Source organism: Carlito syrichta, unplaced genomic scaffold (assembly GCF_000164805.1).
Source record: "Carlito syrichta isolate Samal-C Ts95f unplaced genomic scaffold, Tarsius_syrichta-2.0.1 Scaffold314326, whole genome shotgun sequence".
Classification (NCBI taxonomy): Eukaryota; Metazoa; Chordata; class Mammalia; order Primates; family Tarsiidae; genus Carlito; species Carlito syrichta.
Genome location: NW_007258422.1, coordinates 15,443 through 34,912, shown reverse-complemented (window position 1 = coordinate 34,912; position 19,470 = coordinate 15,443). Strand labels below are relative to the sequence as shown.

Here is a 19,470-nt window from a genome sequence, read left to right as displayed (position 1 = left end):
CGGCTCCTGCCTCTGGCCTCTGGGGGTTTTCGCCGGAGCCTCAGAGCGTTCCGTTGTGGAAGGAAGACCTAGACGAGGCCGATGCCTGGGTTCCTGTTTCGGTTTCCTGTTTTTCTTCTTTCCCTCCCAGACCAACTTTTGGAAGTTTGGGTGTTTTTTCCATCACCGTCTTACAATGACCATGCAAGGTAGCGAGAAAAGAACATGTCACACGGCGACGATAAACACGTGAATGTCATCTTACCTACCCTTTCCAGGCCTTTTATTTATTATGTTGAGTGGTATTTTTCAGGGATGTCCTCTCGTTTACGTCGCAGCTGCAAAGGTTTGAAACATGACAGCAAAGCTGCATCCTGTTTTGCTTCATAGAACCGAATCGTCTGATTTTTAACTTAGAAGTCCAACCAAAAAGAGTAACGAATTCCGTTTCTCTCAGTAAATTGTGGAGGCTAAACTGATTATTTTCGTGAAACTCTGGTTGAAATTATCGCAAGTCGGCAGTCTGTTTCTTATCTTTGGTGATATTAATCTGTGTACGTGGTCTTAGAGAAATTGGAGCATGCTCTTGGTGAATTTGTTTTTTTCTGCATAGTTTTCCTAAAAGGTGGAATGTCATTTTAGAAAATTGTAGATGAATTTTGCTTGATTATACAGAGACTAATGTCTACAAACTTAGATGTCAATGGTTTTTAGTAGCCCCTCAGAGAAGGGTGAACTGCAACCAGGGTGGTTTGTAGTTTTTACAAAACATTCCATAAAATACTAACTCCTGTGCAGCATGAAAATTAATCTTGGAGGGGATGATAAAATCTTTAAATTTTTTGTGGAGAGGATTCTGTCTCTGCTGTCTATAAGGTGAACTGCATCTTGTGTTGTACACAGTTTTATGAACAAAGGTTGCCTATTCTGGTATCTTCAAAAAATTGGAACGAAGCTTATGTTATTGGTTTTGAAAATGGTTCACCTTAGAGTAGAATGATTTGATTCGCTCAGCAGACAATTTCTACATCCTAGTAGCTTTGCTAGGTATTAGGGATACAAAAAAATGAGGAATGCCGTCTGTTGAAAAAGATGAGCATGTTAAATAGGTTTTTGGAATTTTACTCTTGGAGAATTACCATGCGGTTCTTTTCTCAGATCCCCTTTTACCAATTTTACAACAGTTGTTTATCTATCAGCAAGGAACTTTTAATGTTATTACAGGTTTTCTGTTGCTCCTTCCTTGTGAATCCCTAAGACTACATGAGTGATTCGTTTTTCTAATTTATGTTTTTCTAGCATTATCTTAACTCATTTGCTGGTCAAATGCAACTTTTGTGACTGCTCATTTCCCATATAGCAGAATAGACATCTATTTGGAGTTCTGAGAATCTATGCAGTTTTTATATGTAAGCTGTAGGGAAGCGATCTCTGTGCCTGGTTTTCATTAATTTTTGGACTGTGAGTCATAGCTAGACTAATTGTTTTCCAAAATTGCCTAGATTAATGCTATAATGAGATAGTAACCTTAATGAACTAAATTGATTCACCTGATTCAAAGCATTATGTAGTTTCAGAATAAAGAATAAGGGAGCTAGGTCTTCATACTTTAGTAATGCATGAGTCAGAACACACTTTATCTTAGTTGCTTCACACTGCCAATTTGAGGAGAGAAAATTTCTACCTTTTTTAGAGGACACGTATTGAATAAAGTTATTCACATCAATACAAGAAACTGAGTTGGAGCTGAATTTGCTACCTTTGGAGAATAAGTAATTGAATTTTTTTTTTTTTTTTTTTTGCGTTAGAGTCTCTCTCTGTCGCCCAGGCTGGAGTTCAGTGGCACGCTCACAGCCACCGCAGCCTTGACCTTCTGTGCTCAGGCGATCCTTCTGCCTCAGGCTTCCAAGTAGCTGGAACTATAGGCGCATGCTACCACACCTGGCTATTTTTGATTTATTGTAGAGATGAGGTCTCATCAAATTGCCCGGGCTGGTCTCGAACCCCTGGGTTCATGCAGTCCTCTTGCCTTGGCCTCCAGAGTGCTGGGATTACAGGCGTGAGCCTCTGCACCCGACCCCAAGTAATTAAATTTTTATGTATAAGGTGAAATAGTTACTTTCACTAATTTTGGCAAATAAACATGTTTTTAAAATTCAGTTATTTCAATGACTCCTTAAAGGCATCTATTAGTGTGTAAATTCTGTGAATACCAGCACGATATTCTGTATTCAACCAATGTTTTTTTACTGGCTTATCCAACTGGATTATGACAGTTAAAGTAACAAAAAATATCTTAGTTAAATTTTAGACATTACAGGAATATTTAGACATATTTTTAAACATTAAGTTACTGGGCAGAGAATTAAAAATTACATCCTAAAATACTGATTCTGGGACAACACAGATTTTTGCATCTGTTTCAGGTCACGACTGTTTATTTTTTGTGGAAGAGTTGTTTATGACTAAAACATCAAATCAGGACATTGAGTTCTGAGGCATTATTCAGATTGGTTAAAACTGTTGCTTATGGAGTATGTGGGCTAGTGACTTTTTCATAATACTTTAAAGTTTTAAGATGATATCTTTGTATATGGTAACACCTTTTAAAATTATGCACATTGGAATTGAAAGCTGAACTATTGTTTAACTTTGTAACTTTATTTTCAAGACGTTCACACATTCCAAAGTAATAATTAACAGTGCTTTGCTGTGACTTTCGAGGTTATTTGAAGTAAATGTCCTGTAATTCATTACTTACCACATACTGTTTTCAAATTTAAACTTAGAAATTCATGCTGAAGTCCAGCTCAAGAATTACGGAAAATTTCTTGAGGAGTATGCATCTCAATTGAGAAGAATTGAGGACGCATTGGATGATTCAATTGGAGATGTTTGGGATTTCAATCTTGACCCTATAGCACTAAAGGTTTGATCTGTTTTATTTTGTCTTTATGTATTTTCAGGATATACTATATCATGAAAACGTAATTTTTAAAAATTAAAAATGTATTTTAATTTGAAACCTAAGAATGAAAAGAAACTTGGAGAAAATTGTTAATTTTCTTTTCTCTAAGCCATGCAGATTAAAAAAATAATTTTTTTAAAGAATGGCATAAAGCCTTTTGTATCAAAGAATGACACAAACTCCAGCTCTTTGAACTAGCTTTTGTTTTTCATCATTAAGAAAACAAAGAGAGCTGGATGGAATATTCAGACTTTGTTTATTCTTTATTTTATTTTGAGTTGGGTTCTCATTCTGGCACACAGGCTGGAGTTCAGTGGGGTGATCCTTCTACCTCAGCCTTCCAAGTAGCTTGAACTACAGGTGCTAGCCACCAGGCTGGCTAATTTTTTGATCTGTTGTAGAGATGAGGTTCTGCCAAGTTCCCAGACTGGTCTTAAACTCATGGGCTCAGGCAATCCTCTCACCTCTAAAGTGCTGGGATTATAGGTGTGAGTCACTGTGCCTGGCCTAGGCTTTTTTTATTCTTGGGATTATTTTACATGCAGTGAAATGCACAGATTTTAAGAATACTGTTCAGTGAGTTTTGCCAAACACATGTAACTTTTATCCCAGTCAAGATAGAGAATACAGTATTTACATCATTTCCCAAAAAAGTTTCATTATGCTATATGGGGGATCTTAATGTATGAGTAATTTTTTAATGTATAAAACAGGTCATTCTTTGTTCCATTTTGGGATAGTGAAACTAGTTTGTTATCACTTAAATAATATTTTGAACACTTATTATGTACTAGACACTGTCCTAAGTCACATATGACTTTTTAAAAATAACAGCTTTCTTGAAATATAACTGACATATCATACAATTCATCCATTTAAATTGTATAATTCAGTGGTTTTTAGTATATTCACAGAGTTATGTAACCACTGTGACAGTCAATTTTAGAACATTTTTACCACCCCAAAAAGAAATCCTGTACTCATTAGTAGTCAGCCCTATCCATGCTAGCCATGCCATTAACCCTAGGCAACCATCAGTCAGTCTTTATGGCTTTATGAATTTGTCTCTTCTTACCTTTCGTATAAATGAAATCATACAAAATGTAGTTCTTTTTGGCTAGCTTCTTTCACTTAGCATAGTGTTTTTAAGGCTAGCCTAATTTGTGTACTTTCAGTGATTTTTTTTCAAATTAAAAAGAAATATTCTTTTCTTCTTTTTCTATAGCTTTTGCCTTATGAACAGTCTTCTCTTTTGGAACTTATAAAAACTGAAAACAAGGTACAGAATCCTAAACCTCAAACGTATATTTTTAAAAATGCTTTCATTATCTGTTATAATTTACTTTTTATTTTGTTTTTACTTATGAAACTAGGTCTTAAACAAAGTCATCACTGTTTATGCTGCACTTTGTTGTGAAATCAAGAAATTAAAATATGAGGTAATTATTTGTATTCTTGCCTGAAAACTTTAAAAATAAATCATTTAAAAGCAAATGTTTATGTAAAGTGTACAATAAATGTTTATTGAATGTAGATTAATTATTTAAAGTAATAGTAATATTGACTCTCATTCATCAAGTACTTAGTATGTGGTTAACACTGGTAATCCTTATAACAACCCAGGGAGTTAGGTGAGGAATAGATGAGGAAACTAAGGCTTAAAGAGGGTTATACTTGCCTAACATTTTACTTGTAGTAACACTTTGAATCTAGGTTTGCAAACCTTCAAGATATGTGTACCTGTTATCTGTGTTACTGTCTGTCTAGATACAACTGATTTTTTTTTAAAAGCTTTCAATCTTTAATATGCCTTTAATTTTGTGTTTCCTCATCCAAGAGCCATTAAAACTCTGGGTGAAGCTGGCAGACTTCATCTTTTTTTCTCTCTCGTTTTGCTGCTATGTAGTTGTCTTTATTTTTCGTAGACTAATGGGAAGATATGGGACAATAAGAGTGGTCAGATAAAATAAAGGCTAAAGGGATCAAGATATAGCTTTGAGTATCAGTAATATTTTTATTAATCCAAAGGTAAATTGAATTTACTTATAAGCAGTTCTTGAATGTAAATGAAAATGTATATCAGTGTTGTAGTTCTTTGTTTGTCATTAAATATAGAGAACTAAGAGAGCATAAGAATTTGAAAACAATAACATTATTTTAATTTTTTTTTAAACAGGCTGAAACTAAATTTTACAATGGTCTGTTGTTTTATGGAGAAGGAGGTAAGTTTTAAAATTCAAACTTGTAGTGTGGTGATGCCTTTTTTGAGACTGAAATGAACAAAAAGTTAACAGATAATTTGAGGGCTATCATTACATAATATATTAGAGTGAAAAAATAAGCATTCAAATTTTTTGTTAGTTTATTTGTTTGGTAACAGGTTAAGAAAACAAAAAACAAAAACCTGAGTGGATAAAGCAGCAGCAAATTTTCTGAAGTTGATTTGTGGTATTTTTGCGAGGAGGGGTTAGAGTCTCACTTTGTCACCCAGGCTGGAGTGCAGTGGCATGCTCATGGCCACCGCAGCCCCGACCTGCCGGGCTCAGGTGATCCTTCCGCCTCAGCCTTCCAAGTAGCTGGAACCACAGGCATGAGCCACCACACCCAGCTAATTTTTTTTTTTTATTTATTGAAGAGATGAGGTCTCGCCAAGTTGCTTAGGCTGGACTTGTGGTATTTTTATAAGTTACAAAGTACCAAGAGCTAGATGAGAATTTTCCTTGAATTCATAAAATAGTGAGGTACATGACTACTTTTAATTATGCGATTAATGATTGTCTCATTGGTGTAAAAATTCTGTGATTTCAATAGTATGCAGATTAGAAGATATCCTAATGAAAATAAATCTCTTTTTTTTCTAGTGTTGATTGAGTTTAAATTTAAAAATTCAAATATGATTCTTTGTGTTGCCTTTTAAAGCTACAGATTCCAGTATGGTGGAAGGTGATTGCCAAATTCAGATGGGGAGATTTATTTCATTCTTACAGGTAACCAATTTTTACTTTCTATTGATTTCTTTTTTTTTGAAAAGTTTGAGAAGAAAGTTTGAGAATTTCTTACATGATTTAAGAAGTTCTGGAACCTGCAAGTACTAAGGATATGGTACTCTAAGGATAAGACAGCACTGGATTATAGTTTAGGAGATCATAACTCCTAAAACATTTCCAAGCATTTTTAGGAGAACAAGGTATCAAAATAAGTTTCTTTTTATATTGTCATTTATGGACAGTTTTTCACTATGCCTTTTAAAATAATTTAAACTAAAAATAATAATAATAATTTAAACTTGTACTCAGTGGGAAAAGGCAGTTTATGCCAGGAAAAGTTGTTATGGGAGTGGGTTAAGCTGTTATGTCAGCCAGGATGAGGTTGTTAAAAGCAGTAACGCTTGATACTTCTAGCAGCATGTAGATATGCTTTTCTTCACTGCAAAGTTTGAGTGGAGTCTACGTTTTTGGTTTAGTTTTATCAAAAGAATGAAATAGCTTCTATTTCTTTCCTTATTATAAAAACAATACACGTACCATGTGAAAAAAGCAAATGTTAGCGATAAAGGAAAAAATACTCATATGGCCACCTCCTATGATTGTTGGGTACAAGATTTGATATATTTCATCAAATCAAGCATTTAACATATTGTTCAAATCTTGTATGTATCCTTTTTTTTTGTTTGTTTGGTCTACCTGACCTAACTGAAAGCATTTTGTTGATACTGATGTAATGATATGTGTTATTTAGGGTTCTGTCTGTAAATAAATCATATGAGATATTTCAAAAGATATAGGTCGTAGGATACAAAGTAGCAGATATGTGGGATGAATAAATGTTGAGATCTAATGTACAATATGACTGCATGTTATACAATTGTACTGTACATGGGATTCATGCTAAATGAGTAGATTTTTAGTCGCTTTTGCCACAAAAATAATAAAAAAGTTAACTTTGTGAGATAATGGATACATTAGTGTCCTTCACTGTAGTAACCTTTTAATTCACTATATGTGTCCCATAATACCATGTCATATATCTTAAATATACATAGTAAAATTTATTTAAATTTTAAAAAGAGGGGGTTTAATATAGAGAATTGTTTACACAGAAGATGGAGGGCTGAAACGACAAGAAGAACAATGATGTAGTCCTAGGAAACAGATACCACTTCTACATCCAGGGGACAAAGAGGAAGAGATTGGGGATGCCAGAATCTGGGCACTTGAGCTGGGCTCAGTGGCTCAGCCTGTAATCCCATGCTTTGGGAGGCTGAGGTGAGTGGATTGCCTGAGCCCGCGGGATTGAGACCCGCCTGGGCAATTTGGCGAGACCTCATCTCTACAATAAATTAAAAATTAGCCGGGCATGGTAGCGCGTGCTTGTAGTTCCGGCTACTTGGAAGGCCGAGGCGGAAGGATCGCCAGAGCCCAGCAGGTCGAGGCTGCGGTGGCCGGAAGTGGCCTCTACCCTCCAGTCTGCGCGACAGAGTGAGACTCCAACTCAAAAAAAAAAAAAAAAAAAAAAATCTGGGTGCTTGAAGAAGTCCAGTGGAATTGGTGCTCATCCTCTGAGGAGGTGTCACTGCCTGGCTGCTGCTGGTTTCCTGCTCATCAAGGCATAAGAAATATGGTTGCAGCGTCCCAGTAAATGTGCAAAATTTGCATTTTTTATTGTGAGGATATTTTATTTGATGCATACAAGTTTAGAATTGTTCATCATTCTGCTAAGTCGAATCTTTTATCACGATGTGGTGACCCTCTTTAGCTATAATCATAATTATGTAGATAATATATAGTTGTGTAAATAGTTATTATATATGTAGTAATTTGCTATAGGTGATGCTACCAAAGTCTATTTTGTCTGATAATAATGCTGCCCTAGCTCTGTTTCATCTAATATTTTCTTGATTTGTCTTTTTCCATTCTTTCAAACTTTTTTTTTTTTTCACTCTGTCGCCCAGGCCTCGACCTTCTGGGCTCAGGCGATCCTTCCACCTCAGCCTTCCAAGTAGCCGGAACTATAGGTGTGCACTGCCATGCCCAGCTAATTTTTTGATTTATTGTAGAGACATGGTCTCACCGAGTTGCCTAGGCTGGTCTTGAACTCAAGCAGTCGTCTCACTGCTTCTCAAAGTGCTGGAATAATAGACATGAGCCACCACGCCTGGCTTCTTTCAACCTTTGTGTCATGTTTTAGTTGGTTTATGTAAAACTGCATATATCTGGATTTTGCTGACAATCTCGTCTTTAATTGGTTCATTCTATTTCTGTGTACATTTTGTATGAACTGCTTATATATCTGGGCTTGTTTCTGCCTTTTTCATTTGTGCTTTCTATTTGTCCTGCATTTTCTGTTCTTTATCTGCTTTATTAAACTTTTAGAAGTTTAATAAGAAATATAAAACTAGAACTGTTTAAGTAAAATTAAACTGCATTATTTTCATTTTCAAAAACTTTGAATTGTTTTTGGATCTCACTGACAGCTACATAAAAATTTATTTTATTTTTTATTTTTTTGAGTTGAAGGTCTCACTCTGTCGCCCAGACTGGAGTGTAGTGGTGTGCTCCCGGCCACTGCAGCCTCAACCTGTGGGGCTTCGGTGATCCTTCCACCTCAGCCTTCCAAGTAGCCGGAACTATAGGCACGCTTCTACATCCAGCTAATTTTTGATTTATTGTAGAGAAGAGGTCTTGCCAAGTGACCCAGGTGGGTCTCGAATCCACGGGCTCAGGCAGTCCACTTGCCTCAACCTTCCAGAGTGCTGGAATTACAGGCTGAGCTCACTGAGCCCAGCCAAAAAGTTTCATTTTTAACCATTCAATAAGTGTGTTTTAAGAGTTTAGCATATGCTAGAAACTATTCTTGGTGTTGGAGATATGGCGGTGCGTAAAATTAGCAGAAATTCTTGCCCTCATAGAGCTTAACATTGAGAACATCTGCAGGTTTAATTAGGGCTTAAATACTTTTAGAAACAAACTTTCTATAGGTTTAAAAGATAAGAGCTTCTGAAAACAAAATTTTAGATCTGGGACATGGTAGATGTAACTATTATTAGTTATTTGATGACAGACATATCCCTGGGATAAGTGATATTTCACTAGTTGTGTGTCAAGCCTTATTATAGATAGGATTACAGGTGATGCTATTTTACAGTGACTTGTAGAAACCCCTTCCTCTCATCATCATACTTTCTAAACTGGCAGCTTTTGAGCTCATTCATTCAGATGCTCATTCATTTATTCATTTAAAAGGGCAGAACTTTGTTGAGAAACAATCAAGTGTTAGCTACCATGCAAGATAGTGGATATTCAAAGACAGAATGAGACACCCATATCATTTAGGAGTTGTATGAGTAACTAAAACATTAGACTTGAAATTTGAATGAAATGCAGTGAGAGCAAAGAGATAAGAATGATTCTAGGAGATGAGGTGATTTAAGTATTGATTGTTTGAGTGATGCTTCGAGTTGTATGACTGCTGGTTAACTGGAAATTTTCTGGAAAATTATCTTGTTTTTGTTAGAATTGTTACCATAAAATTCAATAAAAAATGGTGACATTTATAAAGCAACTATGTAACATATACTCATCTTGTCATTTCAGGAACTGTCTTGTTTTGTTACAAGGTGCTATGAAGTAGTGATGAATGTAGTCCATCAGTTGGCTGCCCTCTACATCAGTAACAAGTAATGAATTTAAAAAATATTTTTGCTTTTATACTAGAGATGTAGGAATTTTTTTTTAACATTAATTACCTGAAATAGTTTTTTTGTTTACTCACTTATTCAACATTCTTTGAACACTTAGGATGACTTAAACACTACTTGTGTGTAATACATAGATTAGTAAGACACGATTTCTACCGTGGTGAATGTACTCATAATCTGTCTGAATGAGAGTGTCTACCAGAAAATCTTAAACTAGAACATATAGAAAAAGGCTACTATGGAAATAGTATATATACCATGTTCTTTCTTTCTTTTCTTTTCCTCACTATATTAATGGTTCTCTGACGCATTAGAGTCACATGAGAGGTTTCTTAAAATACAAAATCTTGGTGAATGGAGCTAGGGAATCTACATTGAAAAATTTTGTGAGTAATTCTAATGATCTTAAAAAGAGAGAATTTCATATGGAGAATTGTTTACACAGGAGTTGGACAGAGAGAACAATGAGGTAGACCAGGGAAAGCAGATAACATGTTACATCCAGGAAGTTGAAGGGAAAGATTGGGACTGCCATGATCTGGGAGTTTGGAAAAGGAGCCTCACAGAATTGGTGTTGACAACTCTGAAGAGATGGCACTGCCTGGCTGTTGCTGGACCTCGCTAAAATCAAGAATAATCAAATTTACATAGAGCCCTTTCTCTTCTTAACATAGAGTATTCATATGTGATTAATTCTTTATACTTACAATTTTTACATTTACGATTTTTTTTTTTTTTTTGAGTTGGAGTCTCACTCTGTTGCCCAGGCTGGAGTGCAGTGGCACACTTATGGCCACTGCAGCTTCGTCCTGCTGGGCTCAGGTGATCTTTCTGCCTCAACCTTCCAAGTAGCTGGAACTATAGGTATGTGCCACTATGCCCAGCTAATTTTTTGATTTATTGTAGAGACAAGGTCTCACCAAGTCACCCAGGCTGGGCTCGAACCCATGGACTCAGGTAATCCTCTCACTTTGGCCTCCCAAAGTGCTGAGATTACAGGCTTGAGCCACCGTGCCAGGCCTCACATTTACTATTTAGTTATATGTTTGCAATGGCTTTGTTTAAGTAAATGATTAGGGATTGTTAATGATGAGAAAAGATAACTGAGGACCAGAAGAATTATTTGCCAAGATTTCCTAGCAATTTTGGCACTATTCTTTTGGTCACCAGTTCATTCATTGTTCTTACTATACCATGCTGCATCTTAACTTTCTCTATAAATTGGAGGACTGAGTTAGCTGTTTCTCATGTTTTTCTCCTCAGCTAGGTATTTATTTTATTTTATTATTCTGTCTTTTCACTAAAGCCCTCCTCATGGCAGGAGAGAATGAGAGCATAGCTCCCCCACCCTCTGCAGTTCCTGGTGTGTAATTCTCAGAAGACTCCTTCTCATCCCTCCCTTGCTTTCCTGAAGGATGACATTTCTTTGAATTTTGCGTCTAATTTTAAAAATGTATTCTATCTTGTGGAGTATCTGTATTGCTTTGATATATAAGTACTATTTTAAGTTATTTATTGCTGAGTAAATTGAATACCTAGGAAGCAGAATTAAATTTTTCTGTGGCTTTTGACTTTGGTTTAATCCTTGTAGTATACATAGGTTTTCAGTAGGGATGAGAACTGAGAAATGACCCTGACTGAAGAGGGAACTACCCAAAGACCAGTTTGAGTAGGATAACACAGTTCTAGTTGCTTATTGAGAAAATCTAGTAGTTTAGAAAGACAGGAATAATCGGTTTTCAAAAATTTCTCTACCTTCATCCCAAGTTAGATTTTTTAGTTTAATTGGCTGAGGTTATTCATGGGCCACATACTGTTAAATCCCTACTCATGAGCTCAGACTCTGTGCGTACAAGGTAGTTCCCTTCTTGGGAAAGTGACCTTGGATCTCTTAAATTTTGATAATTGAAGCTTCAATAAAGTTAAATATGTATTAAATAAAATTCCAAGAACTTTTCCTATGTATATTCCTTGAAATATGAATGAGCTATAACAGAAAAAGGCATTTTTTTAACCTTGAGTGTTTTAATTACAGGATTGCACCCAAAATTATAGAGACAACTGGAGTTCATTTTCAGGTAAAAGTCATTTAACTTGACCTCCAAAACTGTAATTTTTACTATAGCTTACTTTGGAGTTTGTGTGATTGGAGAATATAACAATTATAGCAAGACTCTTAAAGGTGTTTTTGTTGCATTTGTTCTTTCATCTGTGAAGGTGATGAGGCATCATTGACGCATTGTCAGTGTAACTCTTAGTTTTTCCCAGTAGTGGCCAAATGCAGATTCTCTAAATGGTCTCTTTGGGCAGTGAAACAAATCTGTAACATTACAGTTAAGGGTGATGTCTTGTTCATCTTAAATAGAGAAAAGTGTTCTCTGTTTAAGACTAATAGTCCCATCTGAGATTCAAACCTGTAACTTAATAAACTGTCTTACCCACTGCTTTAGTAATTCAGTAATTAGCCCAAATGTATTTTACTTTAAAAATTTACCTGAGGCTTAACTTCTAACTAGTGACTAAATGATAATCATTAAAGGTTTTTTGACAGACTATGTATGAGCACTTGGGAGAACTACTAACAGTTTTGCTCACCCTGGATGAAATTATTGATAATCATATCACACTGAAAGACCACTGGACTATGTACAAAAGGTACACCAATTAAAATATGTTTAAATATTCTCTTGTATAGTTAATGTATTTGTATTAGTAAATAGCAAACACATATAAATAATACAGATCTTTAATAAAGACCAGGAGATTGATATTTAGCAGGAGCTCATATCAAATATTTTCATGAAGACAGTAACCATTCTTTAATTTCAGATGGGTTTATTGGAGTGTTATGATACACCTGTATAAAACATCCTAAGTCTTAATTCTTAAAGTATAATAGAATGTTAATTTGCCTACCTTAGGACTCAGATTTATTTTTTTCCTTTGGGTTCTATTAAGTGACAGTTTTTTCCCTGACCTTGGGTTCATTTTATTACATGTTCTAAAACTTTTTTAGATCAAGGCATCTTATTTTTTTTTTTTTGGAGTCAGGGTTTCACTCTGTTGCCTGGGTTGGAGTATAGTGGCATGATCACAGCTCACTGCAACCTCGACTCCTGGGCTCAAGCAATCTTCTCGCCTCAGCCTCCCAAGTAACTGGGACTACAGGTGCCTACTACCATGCCTGACTATTTTATATTTTGTAGAAATGAGGTCTTACTATGTTTGTTGCCTAGGTTGGTCTCCAACTTCTGGCCTCAAGTGATCCCTCCCACCTTGGTCTTCCAGTGTGCTGGGATTAGAGGTGTGAGCTACCATGCCTGGCCTAGGTCAAGGCATTTTATTTTATTCAATTTCTAAATATTCACTAAATGTCTGATATATAGAAAGCATGAGGCATCTGAATTTAAGATGGAAAAAAAAAGAGCATAAGAAAATTAAATATATTAGGATTGTCTCAAATTTTCAAATGTGTAGAGCCAAACAAGAGTCACAGATGCCAGGCATGGTGGCTCACACCTGTAATCCCAGTACTTTGGGAGGCGGAGGTGAGAGGATTGCTGAGCCCATGAGTTTGAGGCCAGCTTGGGCAACATGACGAGATCTTGTCTCTACAGTAAGTCAAAAATTTAGCCAGGTGTGGTGGTGCTCTTCTGTGGTTCCAGCTACTTGGAAGGCTGAGGTGGAAGGATCACCTGAACCCAGCGGGTCGAGGCTACAGTGACTGTGAGCCTGCCACTGCACTCTAGCCTGGGCAACAGAGTGAGACTCTGATTCAAAAAAAAAAAGAATTATAAGTATAAAATTTTGATTTTCAGGAAAATTTTTAATTAGGTAGCTTTAAGATCTTTCTCTTAATTGTCCTCAAGGTTACTGAAATCTGTCCATCACAATCCTTCAAAATTTGGAATTCAGGAAGAAAAACTAAAGCCATTTGAAAAGTTCTTGCTGAAGCTAGAAGGGCAGTTGCTTGATGGAATGATATTTCAGGTAAGTCGGGCTGTATCAGGCTGAAACAATTGCACTTACATTAGATGCACAGTTCGGATTTATAGTAGGACGCTTTAACAGTATACCACTGAATATGTTTTTCTCTAAAAAGTGCTTTGGTGGTCGGGCTTGGTGGCTCAGCCTGTAATCCCAGCACTTTGGGAGGCCGAGGTAAGTGGGTTGCCTGAGCCCGTGGTTTCGAGACCAACCCGGGCGACTTGACGAGACCTCATCTCTACAATAAATCAAAAATTAGCCAGACGTGGTACCCCGCACCTGCAGTTCTGGCTACTTGGAAGGCTGAGGCGGAAGGATCGCTGGAGCCCAGCAGGTTGACGCTGGGTGATCGTGAGCATGCTACTGCACTCCAGCCTGGGTGATGAAGTGAGATTCCAACTAAAAAAAAAAAAAAAAGTGCATTGGCTTAAAATCATTGTTAGTGTACTAAAGCACAGTTACTTCAGTATCTAGTAGCAAATAAATTAATAGTGTACTAGTTGTATTTGTAGTGAGGGTTTAAAAAATGTTAAAGAGTTCTAAGTAGTTGTGTTAGGTACAGGCATACTTTGTGTTTTTTTGCTCTCTGCTTTATTGTGCTTCCCAAATGCGTTTTTTGCAAATTGAAGGTTTATGGCAACCCTGGGTCAAGCAAGTCTTTCAGTGCCATTTTTCCAACAGCATGAGTTGCCTCTGTGTAACATTTTGGCAGTTTTTGCAATATTTTGAATTGTTTCATTCTTGTTGTATCTGTTACGGTGATTAGTGATCTTTGATGTTAGTATTGTAATGGTTTTTGGAGTGCCACAAACAGCACCCCTGTAAGATGATGAGCTTTTTTCTTTTTTTTTTTTTTTTGAGTTGGAGTCTCACTCCGTCGCTCAGGCAAGAGTGCAGTGGTATGCTCATGGCCACCCCAGCGTTGACCTGCTGGCTTCTGGCAATTCTTCCGCCTCAGCCTTACATGTAACTGGAAATACAGGCTCATGCTACCATGCTCAGCTGATTTTTTGATTTATTGTAGAGATGAGGTCTCGCCAAGTTGCCCAGGCTAGGCTTGAACCCCTGGGCTCAGGCAGTCCTCCTCACCTCAGCCTCCCAAAGTGCCGAGTTTACAGGTTTGAGCCACCATGCCAGGCTGATGGTGAACTTTTAATTGACAAATATTGTGTGTGTTCTGACTGCTCCACTAGTCAACTAGCTGTTGTTCCATCCCTTGCACTTTCCTCAGGATTGTTAATTTTCTGAGACACAGTAATACTGAAATTAGGCCATTTACTAACTCTACAGGGAAGGCATGTTGAAAGCTGAGATAGGCTGAAAGCTAGGCTGCTTGGATTAATTAGCCAAGTTGTGACTGCAAAGGAAAAGTTCTTAAAAGAAATTTGAAGTGCTACTCCAGAGAACACTGAATGATAAGAAAGTGAAACAGCCTTATTGCTGATATGGAGAAAGTTTTGGTGGACTGAACTGATCAAACCAGCCATAACATTTGCTTAAGACAAAGCCCAATCCAGAGCAAGGCCCTAACTTTCTTCAATTTTATGAACACAGAGAGGTAAGGAAGCTACAGAAGACAAGTTTGAAGCTAACACAGGTTGGTCCATGAGGTTTAAGGAAAAAGCCATCTCCATAACATAAAGGTGTAGGGTGAAGTGATAAGTACTGATGTAAAAGCTGCAGCAAGTTATCCAGAAAATTTAACAAAGATCATTGATGAAGGTGACCACACTAAACAACAGATTTTCAATGTAGATGAAACGGCCTTCTTTTGAAAGAAGATGCCATCTAGGACTTTCAGACCTGGAGAGGAGAACCCAGTGCCTGGCTTTAAAGGATAGGCTAACTCTCTTGTTAGGGGCTAATGCAGCTGGTAACTCAGTTGAAGCCAGTGCTCATTTATCGTTCTGGAAATCTTAGGGTCCTTAATCATTATGCTAAATCTACTCTGCCTGTGCTCCATAAATAACACAACAAAACCTAGATGACAGCACTTCTATTTACAGCAAGGTCTACTAAATATTTTAAGCACACTGTTGAGACCTGCTCAGAAAAAAGATTCCTTTCAAAATGTTTCTGTTCATTGACAATGCACCTAGTCACCCAAGAGCTCTGGTGGAGATGTATAAGATTAATGCTGTTGTCATGCCTGCTAATATCACATTCATTCTACAGCCCATGGATCAAGGGGTGATTTATTTTTCTCTTTTGTATTTTAATTGAAGCATTGCTAATTTGTTTATGCCTGTGTTGTGCTTGTTGTTAACCTCTAGGTTTAGGTTTGTAATATTACCTTTGAAAAATCTGTTTAATCCTTCCTAGGCTCAGGGCATAAAATTTGGGTCTTTACAATTCAGTTTATGGTAGCATCTAACCACATGTGGATATTTAAATTTAAATTATTTGAAGTTAAGTAAACAGTTCACTTCCTTAGTTATGCTAGCCACATTTCAAGTGCTTACTAGCCACATGTAGGTCATGGCTAGCCATCATATCAGACAGCCCAGATGGAGAATATTTCTGTTGTCACAGAAAAGTCTGTTGGCAGTATTGCTTTGGGTAGGTAGTTTCCACCAGATATCGCATCATATTTTGTTTAAAATCTGCTTTAAGGTTATCTATCTTTAGTTTATAATTTACATTAACCCCTCTTTTTTTTTTTTTTTTTTTACTTTTTCTAACATTTTATTTTAATTTTTAGAGACAGGGTTCTTACTGTGTTGCCCAGGCTGGATTTGAACTCCTGGGCCGATCACAGTTTTAATAGATTGTTTCCGACTCTTGTTTACAGTTGACTCTTGAACAACTTGTGTCTGAACTGCATGGGTTGACTTATATGTGGATTTTTTTCAGTAAATATATTGGAAAACTCTTCAGAGATTATCAACAGTTTGAGAAAACATACAGACATACTGCATAACCTAGACTGTTCAAACACTTAAGAAAAAGTTAGGTATGTCATGAATGCATAAAATATATGTAGATACTAGTCTGTGTGTTAATTGACTTTATGTTATTGCTAAGGCTTCTGGTCAACAATATGCTATTAATAGTTTACGTTTGGGGGAGTCAAAAGCTATACGAAGATTTTTCATTTTGTGGGGGTCAGTGCCCCTAACCTCCACATTGTTCAAGGGTTACTGTATATCAATTTAACTATTAGTCCATTAGATTCAGAAGATACTTTCCCAGGAGACATGTCTACATGTGCTATAATAAAGTGCTAGGAAGGCAATGTAACAAACAGAAAACATAAACTCTTAAAGTGCAAAGTAACATAAAAAATATACTTTTCAGTCCTTTGTCAGATACATCTAGTATACATCTCTGAGCATTACTCTGTGTATCTCTTCATATAGGATTATAGATTTGGGGTTAGTTTTAATACTTTCACATGCCATACTCAGATATATACATGTTCTACATTCATAGGATTTAGAGATTAGATTAGATTAAGGTAAGAACCTGGGCTTCAGTTCTAGTAAAATTAAAATGATGAATATGGAAGTTTATCGTTTACCATATTTAAATGTTTAATATTTTTTTCTTGAGAGTGTAAATTTATCTGTAAATGTTTTCTCTTCAGGCCTGTATAGAACAACAGTTTGATTCACTAAACGGAGGAGTATCTGTGTCAAAAAATAGCACTTTTGCTGAAGAATTTGCACATAGTATTCGCTCAATTTTTGCAAATGTGGAAGCCAAACTTGGTAATGTAAATTGCATTTTTTGATTTTTGTTTATAAAGTTTGCATTTTCTTTAAACATAATTTAAACACGTGTTCTGCTTTTATCCCATGCTATTGCTATATAAGGAGAACCTTCTGAAATTGACCAGAGAGACAAATATGTTGGAATTTGTGGACTCTTTGTATTGCACTTTCAAATTTTTCGAACTATTGATAAGAAGTTTTATAAGTCTTTATTGGACATTTGTAAGAAGGTAAGAACTTGGAAATTTTATTTTCCAATTTGAGTAGATTAAAAAGATTTTGGCCAGGCTCGGTGGCTCAGCCTGTAATCTCAGCACTTTGGGAGGCTGAGGTGAGTGGACTGCCTGAGCCCGCGGGTTCCAGACCCGCCTGGGCAACTTGGTAAGACTTCATCTCTACAGTAAATCAAAAATTAGCCAGGTGTGGTAGTGCATGCCTGTAGTTCCTGCTACTTGGAGGGCTGAGGTGGAAGGATCGCCGGAGCCCAACAGGTCGAGGCTGCGGTGGCTGGGAGCGGCCACTGCACTCCTGTCTAGGGGACAGAGTGAGACTCCAACTCAAAAAAAAAAAAAAAAAAAAAGATTTTGGATACAACTAGATCTTTTAAAATGCATTTTATTCCTGTTTACAAAAATAATTTAATAGTATTTTTAAAATTCAAGCATTCTGAGAATAGGTAATACAGTAAAATGAAAATACTCCGTAATTTCATGTTTTATGACATATTGCTAGATGTTCAGACTTTTTCTTATACCATAATTATTAGTGCTACTCAGATACTTTTTTCTTCTTTCTTCCTTTTTTGCTGCTGCTTCTTGCCACTGATTTTCATTATTGAAGTAGAAAAACTTTAAAATTATTTTTTTTCCCTACATCTTTACTATTTCCATGATATGGCACCTTGATTTCAAAATGAAAAATTTAGTGTGTGTGTAGCATCAAGTGATATATGACCATGAGATTCCAGCCATTTTGCTATTTACAATTTTTTTTTTTTAACAACTTGAGGATTCAAGTTTCTTTCTTTTTTGAGTTGAAATCTCACTCTGTTGCCCAGACTGGAGTGCAGTGGCTGCTCCCGGCCACCGCAGCCTCGACCCGCTGGGCTTCGGCAATCCTTCCGCCTCAGCCTTCCAAGTAGCTGGAACTACAGGCAAGGATTCAAGTTTCTATTTGCTTGTTGAATTTTTTTTTTTTTTTGAGTCAGAGGCTAACTATGTTGCCCAGCTGGAGTGCAGTGGCACAATCAAGGCTCACTGTAGCCTTGACCTCCTGGGCTCCAGCGATCCCTCTGCCTCAACCTCTCAAATAGGTGGGACTATAGGTGCGTGTCACTGCACCCTGCATATTTTTATTTTTTTGTGGAGACCATGTCTTGCTGTGTTGCCCAGACTGATCTTAAACTCCTGTGCTCAAGCATTCCTCCCACTTCAGCCTCCCAAGTGCTGGTATTACAGGTATGGGCCACCATACCTGGCCTACATATTTGTATTCATGTGAAGATACCTGAGAGATGGTGTTTGTATGTGTGTTGTTTAATTGTTAAATTTAGGCAGAATGCTTCCTGTCCTAGTCCCAGAGCCCGTTAAAGGTAAACCCACTGGGGCTTGCTGGAGGAGAAGAGGAAAGTTTGTTCCAGAAAGAGCTGTATGAGGGATTATAAGGATTTCTGTTCAAAGAAAGGGAAGAATCAAATGTAAAATATATATTTTTAGGCAGAATAAAATTGTCACACTCACCACCAGCAATAGAAATGCTTTAACTTTGCCACAGTAGATATTTGTCTCGTACTATACTGATGAGTATTTTTTGTGGTTATTTTTTTCTTGAAATGAATTGTCTTCCACGTGTGTTATAGAACTGTTAAGAAGCTTATTGTTTAGTCTCCATTTAATGATTTTTTCCCCCTTGTTTTTACTATTGCAGGTACCAGCCATCACTCTAACTGCTAATATTATTTGGTTTCCTGATAATTTTCTGATCCAGAAAATACCAGCAGCTGCCAAACTTCTAGACAGAAAAAGTCTTCAAGCCATTAAAATACACAGGGATACTTTCCTACAACAGAAAGCTCAGTCACTTACCAAGTAGGTTTTATGAACAGCCATAATCCAAGTGTTTAGATA

General features: G+C 36.7%; 1 protein-coding gene across 1 annotated transcript in view; it reads left to right on the top strand.

Annotated features, from left to right (window-relative positions):
- LOC103273967 (WASH complex subunit 4-like) overlaps window positions 1–19,470 on the top strand; it is a gene marked incomplete at its 3' end in the record, with an annotated part of 58,220 nt that overhangs the window by 23,674 nt on the left and 15,076 nt on the right. The window contains exons 3-15 of the mRNA XM_021719221.1: window positions 131–188; window positions 2,769–2,908; window positions 4,173–4,226; window positions 4,321–4,386; window positions 5,124–5,169; window positions 5,867–5,934; window positions 9,541–9,623; window positions 11,680–11,722; window positions 12,196–12,299; window positions 13,514–13,634; window positions 17,218–17,341; window positions 17,447–17,574; window positions 19,271–19,431. Coding sequence (XP_021574896.1) covers window positions 131–188; window positions 2,769–2,908; window positions 4,173–4,226; window positions 4,321–4,386; window positions 5,124–5,169; window positions 5,867–5,934; window positions 9,541–9,623; window positions 11,680–11,722; window positions 12,196–12,299; window positions 13,514–13,634; window positions 17,218–17,341; window positions 17,447–17,574; window positions 19,271–19,431 — 1,196 coding nt within the window. The remainder of the gene's footprint in view (window positions 1–130; window positions 189–2,768; window positions 2,909–4,172; window positions 4,227–4,320; window positions 4,387–5,123; window positions 5,170–5,866; window positions 5,935–9,540; window positions 9,624–11,679; window positions 11,723–12,195; window positions 12,300–13,513; window positions 13,635–17,217; window positions 17,342–17,446; window positions 17,575–19,270; window positions 19,432–19,470) is intronic.